Here is an 8301-nt window from a genome sequence, read left to right on the forward strand (position 1 = left end):
CAGGTTTCTAACCAAAGAAATTCATCAAGAAATGATTACATTTGGCGATTTCTGGTCCAGTAATTAAGACCTCTTTTTTTTCTGACTTAAGCAGCAGGAAATTACTTCTCATCCATCTTTTGATATTATATATTATATAGATTAGTTCAAAGGGAAAGATGCAAAATAAATTATGATCATTTATGAATATTTGTTTCAGGGAGGGATCATGATCTCCATTAAATCTGAATTAAAGGATAGTTCACCCAAACATTCTAATTACCACATGATTTACTCACCCTCAAGAAATCCTAGGTCTATATGACTTTCTTCTTTCAGATGAATTCATTTAGAATACCCCTCTGAAGCGACGCGATACATTTATGTAAGAAAAATATCCAAGTTCAGTTAAAAGCGCTTGCGTTAGGTCTGACATCATCTGCTTTTTCCGTAAGTTGAATACAGAAGGTGGTCCACCGGAAGCTAGATATTTTTGGATTTTTTTTTGACAATGTCAAGATTCATCAGGTCGAACTGTGAAAGAATGGTTTGGAGGGAGCATGACGAATCATTTTCACTCATGAATTGGCACCTCTGAGTCCAAACCTTAAATTCATTGAAAGTCTTTGGGATGTGCTAGAGGAGACTTTACAGAGTGCTGGACTCTTGCCGTGTCAATACAAGATCTGGACCAAAAATGTATGCACCTCTTGATAGTAAATTTTGTGATTTTATGATTAATCATGCTCCCTCATTCTTTCACAGTTGATGAGCTGATGAATCTTGACATTGTCATCCTGGAATATGGCTATGATGTGTCTTCCTACATGGTTTTTTAATAAATGAAAAGCTACACACTCCATCAGTTAGGGTCAGAAGAACTGTTCCAAACATATAACATGCTAGAAACATAATAATCACAGCAATAATGATCCAATCATAGACTCTTAAGCATATTTTTTAGTTTTTGGACAGTGAATATATTTTATTCCAGCATTAAAGGGGTTATATCACTTTATGTAACATAATTTATTTTGTAATTGTTTAACAAAAGTAATTGTTGTTTTGATTGCTTCTGTTGCTCTCCTCATATTTAAGTCGCTTTGGATAAAAGCATCTCCTAAATGATTAAATATAAGAAAAAAGCTAATAAATGAAAGGTCTCTGGTTGAGTACTGTAGACAATCACAGACATTTCTGTTGAAAATAATGACTAATTAAGGTGTTTAAGATACCTGTAGTGAGAGTCCACTCAGGATCTCTTAAAACACTTAATGAGTTCAATTGCAAGTTACATTTGGACTATATACGTTAACAAATATAATAGCTAGCCGATCTGACCCGTTTAACATAAAGACAGTGATCTGAAACGCACCAATGCATCACCGTATCTGATGTCAGGAAGAGTTTACAGGTCCCTGCAGCGTAGCACGTCACAAGCCTGTAATGAGGATTGTATCTCTAGCCGTGCTTTCAGTCAGCTCAGCAGGGGATGATGGTACAAGTCAGACAGGCAGAGGTCAGCTCCGGGAGATTCGTCCACACACAGCGTTAATCCAGGGATGACGCGAGATCAAGGTCAGTAACAGGCAGAGTTTGTTAGGAGGAGCAGTCGAAACAGCAAACGAATACAACTGGGTCAATCTCACAGTAAGAGTAGTACATAAGATCAAAGCCAGGCGTGATAAACCGAAGAGTGATGGAATTCTGCTCTGGAGCTCTGGACACACACGCAGTTAAAAGACACCAAGGACACCGACAAAACTTTGACACCAAGGAGCTGTAGAGCAAGTTATAGAGCAAGCCTCTTTGTTGGGAGACATAATAAAAAATAAAAAAGAGTGGTAAGGATAGCTTGCACACCCTCATTCTGACAGCGCAAGGTGAAAAGTACATGATCCTAGCACTAAGCCTTGTGGCACTTAACTTTTGTTTGACATGACAGTTAATTTACTGAAACACTGTGATAATGTTCAGTGAGATAGATTAAACCAACATAATTATAATGAATAGCATTAAAGTGGCTAGATAAGTGCAGATTTCCTTGATGTGTTGATGTAATATAGATCGAAACATGAATTCATATAATACATAAAGCCAAGGTCACAGGTTTGATTCCCTGATGTGATTTAGTATACACCTCTGAATACCTGAAGCAGCTGAGGTCAACTTAGTGTCAATTTAGCAGTCTTGTGCAGTTTATTGTAACATGCTCCACTGATCTGCTATGCCTGGGAATGGTGCACTGCTTAATAAATTCTTGTGTCCTAACATTAATGCTATTCTGTACTTTGAAACTGAAACTAAATGAATGCAAATGAGGCTAAAACTGAAATAGAGGTAAAGGGTGTTTGAATTAAAGGCACTTTTCTCCCGCTGACACTGTTTGAAAGTGTTGGAAAAGTATTTGCATTTTACTTTTTTTAAATCTGTACCAAACCTCAGTAGTTTAGTGTATTTATGAATGCTAGTGATACGTTTCAGAACGTTTTCAGCACTTCTGTGGGTAAACTTGATACGATGCATATAATATAACAGTGTTTTGTTTTTTCTCTCCCAGGTGAAGGTTCTCGAGCTTGAGACCATGCTGGAGAATGAGCGCCTGCGCTTGGGTGAACTAAGGAAGAAACACTATGTGATAGTAGGTGCCCCTCTAGAGGAACTGGCTCAGGACAACGGCCTGGCGGCTTCACCCATCACGACTGCTGGCCCGTCCTCCCCCAAACCCTCAAAACCCACTCTAATGAAGAAACCAGTTCTTGCACAAAAACCCAACATCCCACCCAAAAACACGGTAACATTCTTTTTTGTTAGCCTTTCCACCTGTTAGCATCTATTCATATCACTGACTTTGAGAAGTTTGCATATGCTGCATCTTTTATAGATATAAGTGAATAAGAATAGTCATTTTTGGTCCTTTTAGATTAGGGTCCACTTCTCACTAGAAACTTCAAATTTTGCCTCAGTAAACTCATAATTACTGCTTAATAATAGTTAGTAATGTAGTTGTCAAGTTTAGGCTTTGGATAGGATGAAGGAATGTAGAATATGGTTATGCAGAATAAGGCATTAATATGTGCTTTATACTTACTAATAAATATCCAATATCCCAGTAATATGCATGCTAATAAAAAACTAATTCATACAGGGTGTCCGCGGGGTTTTAAAAAGTATTATAAAAAGTGATAAATCAAAATTGTCAAATTTAAGGCCATTAAAAGTGTTAAATGTCGTCTCAGAGGTATTATTTTTTTTTCCAAATTAGTTATTATTTTTTCAGACTATCAGGTGTCCTATTCTGATTGAAATTCTATCTGCGTTCGCGTTCGTTTAAATATGAGCTTTAGCATATCTGGGCACATGATCAAAGATCTTTCGTCTCCATCTCAACGTATGTTTGATGCTGACGTCATATTCAGCGGTCGTTCGGCATCATCTCAGAGCACAGCGCGCTCAACAGAAGTGGCTGGCTTACGTTTTATTTTAGACTTACTTCAAGGCATATCTTCAACGACTATCCTAGCAATCTTAAATGATATAAAGTCTAAAATGAACAAAAAGAGTTGTGAGAGAATGAGGCGCGATCCATAGACAGTATATAAACAGTGAGATCCGCGTGTCTGTCTGCTCTTAAAGGGACAGCAGCCAATAAAGCTTCCTGTCTGTAAAGTTAAAGAACAAAGGGAACAGAACATGGGCGTCGCTAGGCCTTTTTTAGGGGGGCTTCAGCCCAACTTATGCCTCAGCCCCCCTAAAAAATATGTGATTAACCTTTAAAACATATGAAACTGGTGGGAGGCTTCGGCTTCGTCCCCTTTTTTAGTTTGTCTCTCCAATCCGCAGCGGCTCTGAGCAGAGCACAGTACACGTCAGAAGCAGAGGTGTGTGTGTGTGTGTAAATCTGAGCGTCATTGGTCTGTCACTGCTCGTCAATGTCAAAATATTTGATAAAACCAATCAAATCAGAGTAGGCGGGCTTTATGGTCACAGAAACTGCTGAGGCTGAGCGTAAATTTTAGCAGCGCAATTCGACGTCAAGTAAGATAACATGAATGTTTAGTTTAGCAGCATATATTTAAGTCAGAAATATTAAACAAAAGAAAAAAATAAACTTTTGTCTAATTTCACCATTTTAAACTGGAAATATGCCTATGTGATTCATGTAGGCCTTAACGAACAAGAAATATTAACAAAGCCATTTTCATCAGATTAGGCATAATTAAATGTGTATATATTGTAAATTATATAATTCTATTTGTAATATCCAGTAAATAAAAAAAAACATCCAGTAAATTAAAAAAAAAAATTTCAGCCTGTATTGGGCATTAGTAATGAATGTGTTCATATTGTGAATTTAATAAACTTAAAACTTTAATAAACAGTAAATTAACGTGTCTAAGAAGATTATTCATGAAACATACAAATATCAGTATGTTAATATGTAAACCATATGTTTACTTTACTCACTGACAAAAACGGATAAAATATCAGTCAAAGCTCAGCGTTATGAGGGGAAGAGACAGGGCAAGATAAAAACAGAGAAAAAGAGAGACGTGGATATTAAGAAAGACAAATAATCTACTGCCCAGTGACATGGTTTTCAAGCTATTGTTATCTAATTTTTTGGCCTTCAGAACATCTTAAAATGCACATATGTAGATCATAGAATTCTCAGGGGAGCATGCCCCCGAGCCACCCTAACATTTGGGATCCATAAACCTGACTACATTATTGGGTATGTACAGTATGGCCATGCAGTAAGGTGTTAATATTTGCTTTATAAGTAATAATAAACAGCCAATATCTTCTGGGTATGCATGTTTGTAAGCTATTAGTTAATAGCGCAATTTGGACCCTAAACTAAATAGTGTCACCATTTTTCTACAGGCCTACCCTCACTGGGGGCTGAGCCCCCCTAAAATGAAAATCCTAGAAACGCCCCTGGAACAGAGAAAATGACTCGCTGCTCTTAACTAAGTAACTTTTGTAGCTTTAATAAGGATTAACTATTTAATTTATAGTTAATGCAGCGCAGACTGCATATAACTTTGATAACTTTATTAAATTTCTGTATATTTCCTAACTGTTAAGACAGGAAGGGCAGGAGGAAACATGACATTTATTATGGGTTTATGTTAGCATTGTTTTAAGTTTACTTCAATTAAAAACTGTTATATTTTTGAAGCCTAATAATAAATGTAAAAAAAAAAAATCAGTAGCTGTATTAATATCAGTAATACTGGCCTTCATTCATCAAAAGATGCCATTTAAACAAGTATTTAAAATATACTGTCTTTATGTTGTTTCTACATTGATTTGATTAAATGTGAAATTATTATATTAAAAAATATATTAAAAACGTGCAAAAACATTTCTTTTTTATTGTGATTAATCACAGAAAAAAAGTGTGATTAATCTAGTTAAAGTTTTGAATCGATTGACAGCACTAGTTTTTAGTATTTTGTTAAATTCAACAACTTATAAATAAAAGGTATTATTAACTTATCACAGTTATAGAAATGTAATATTTGGCTCAGGTTTTGTTGTTGGAAAAAAAACACTAAATTATTGAACTGCTGAATTACCAATTATTAATTGAAATCAGATGTGTATGCAGTAAAGCTTCTCCTTAACCAACCTTTGTGAATGTTGAGATCTATTTTACTGTGTCTGAATGATAACTTATAACAGATTTCCTCCTGGTGTCGTTCTTTTTTGTATGTTATATATGTCAAAATCTGTGTAAATAATAGAAAGGTTGCTGATTAACACTTGCAATTCAGTGTCGTGATGGTTTTAAAAAATATTCTGAAGGTAGTAAAAAAGGTATTAAAAAGTAGTACATTTAACTTAAGGATTGCTGTATATACCGTGTCATAGTGAGAACTGGACCCTGAACTGAAGGTGTTTTTAGTAGTAACATTTTGCAGTAATGCAAAGCCATCTGTTGTGTACAATCTTTACAGATGATCATACCATGGCACTGTTGATTGGTTAATAGATATTCTAATTTGTTGATTAATATTCTATATGCTGATCAGCCTCAACAGTAAAACCACTGAGGGGTGAAGTGAATAACATTGATTATATTATTACAATGGCACCTTGGTGTCACCGCTAACTTGTTAGTATACTGATTTGATGCCAGTAAATTGCTCTGCCATTTAAAAGATTTATACTTCATCAATCATCTTTCCACTGCAATATGTAGCAACTAATAGTTTCACTGTTAGTGCCCAATTCTACTGAGAGCCAGAGGAGATGCATATAGTAACACACACACACACACAAACACACACAAGCTTTACTTAGGAAGTATTCCCTTTAGAGGTATTAACAGCAGGGTTTTTTAAAAAACGGTCATTAAACTTTTATAGAAAATGCTAGATTGCCTGCTGACCAAAAAATGTTAGATCGAATCTCCACACCAGGAATAATGAATCCAGTCTCTTTACCACATCCCGTCTATTTTGTGTGGCATCTACAATATCTAATCATCAACCTCGTCATTAACATTCTTCACTGACATTGACGGAATTTTCCGGCTTTCCATGTTTTCACTGTTATACAGTAGGGAGCACTATTACGTATCTTCTGGAATAGTACAGAATCTCCTGATAAAAAACACATGCGAAGAAGCAGAAACAAGCGATAGCATATATAAGCAGATGCATTTGTAAAATAATGTGATCTTTAACATTAACTCTCCCTGCCAGCGTTGTGTAAAAAAAAAGTTACCAGTCACCACCAGGATTATTGACCATTTTCACAGCCCATAGAATATTTTGTTTTAGGAATATCTGAGCATGCAATATATCAAAAGAAAGAGCTGACCCTCATATTTTAAACCAAAAATAAAATGTTTTATTCTAGCCTCATGCATTATTTTTTAACACTTGAAAATGGATGTTTCACAAAAAAAGGAACAGAAAATCAAGTTTTTATGAAAGACTGTATTCAGATCAGATTCAGAATGATGATCAAGCACAGATGGAGATCGAGTCCATCAACACCCTAATGCTTGCACAGTCCTGTAGCTCGTCCTGAGTTGACATTTCATTCATTTCAACATTAGGCGGTTTTGATTTATGTGATGTTTAATGATGATGATCACGTTATTTTTCAAATGCATTTACTTACATACAATCGCTTGTTTTACTTTGTCTTCCTCACGTGTGATTTGATCAGAAGATTCTATACTCATTCAGAAGATGTGTAATAGCACCCCCTAGTGTCTGAAAGTGAAAACACAGAAATCCGGAAAATTCTGTTTTTAGGCGGGAAGTGTTTTCTCACAAATCACGGGAAATTCTGTGTTTGGCAGGGAAAGAGTTAAACATATAATATAAATCAAAACTGCCTAATGTTACTGAATGAAATGTCGACCCAGGACGAGTTACAGGACTGTGCAAGCATTAGGGCTGTTGATGGACTCGATCTCCTCCATCTGTGCTTGATTATCACTCTGAATCTGATCCAGACGTTGTCTTTGACATAAACATGTTTTACTTTTTGATCAAAATGTAGCTTTTTTTATTTTATGAAACTTACACGCATTCAAATGTTGAAAAAAATGAATGAATGAAGCTGGAATAAAACGTTAGGTTATTTTCTTTCTTTTGATATAGGCCTTTGCATGTTCAGATATTTAGGGTGCTTTCGCTCTTGCACTTTTGATTGCGCACAGTTCGAGTGACATCAGAGTTCCAGAGGGTGGTCTTGAGTACGGTTCACATGAACTCCGGTACGGTTCGCTGCTGATGTGAACGCAGTCATACTAATACATACGTTAAAAACCTCATCTCTAACTCGAGAAGACAAAAAATACCCCATTAACCATACAATCATAAGAATATAAAACATTATATTCTTATAATCATAAGAATATAAACAGCACAGACGTATGGTCGCCCTCTTGAAGCTACATGGGTTGCTATTACAGAGTCCTCAGATCCTTCATAAATGAATGCACTTGATATGTAATAGGCCATTTCTCTAGTTATTGTGTACTTAAGTCTTCGGTGGAAACTTGTTAACAGGCTTGTGTTAAGTTTTACGCATCAACTAAAGCTTTCTGTCTTATTTTTTGCAGCTGAGGTGAGCATATCTGGATGAAGATATTTGAAGACTCGTTGAATCTCAAAACCGTTATTGAATCTCTCTTCTCTTTTTCCCATGTCTGGTCATCAAACGTGTTACCGTGTTACACCTTTGCCTTCGTTCCATTTGAGAGTGCCTTAGAGGCTACAGATTATTTTTATCTTAGATATGGAGCTATATATAGTACTGGGTGTTCATCGTTTGCATACAGCTTCAAACCAT

At 35.8% G+C, this 8301-nt stretch overlaps 1 protein-coding gene across 1 annotated transcript in view; it reads left to right on the top strand.

Annotated features, from left to right (window-relative positions):
- The window catches only part of hip1rb (huntingtin interacting protein 1 related b), a 59608-nt gene that overhangs the window by 50571 nt on the left and 736 nt on the right, over positions 1 to 8301 (top strand). The window contains exons 31-32 of the mRNA XM_067437725.1: positions 2540 to 2773; positions 8072 to 8301. The exon at positions 8072 to 8301 is cut by the window's right edge and continues 736 nt beyond it. Coding sequence (XP_067293826.1) covers positions 2540 to 2773; positions 8072 to 8080 — 243 coding nt within the window. The 3' untranslated portion in view covers positions 8081 to 8301. The remainder of the gene's footprint in view (positions 1 to 2539; positions 2774 to 8071) is intronic.

The sequence above is a fragment of the Pseudorasbora parva genome, chromosome 3 (genome assembly GCF_024679245.1).
Source record: "Pseudorasbora parva isolate DD20220531a chromosome 3, ASM2467924v1, whole genome shotgun sequence".
Lineage (NCBI taxonomy): Eukaryota > Metazoa > Chordata > Actinopteri > Cypriniformes > Gobionidae > Pseudorasbora > Pseudorasbora parva.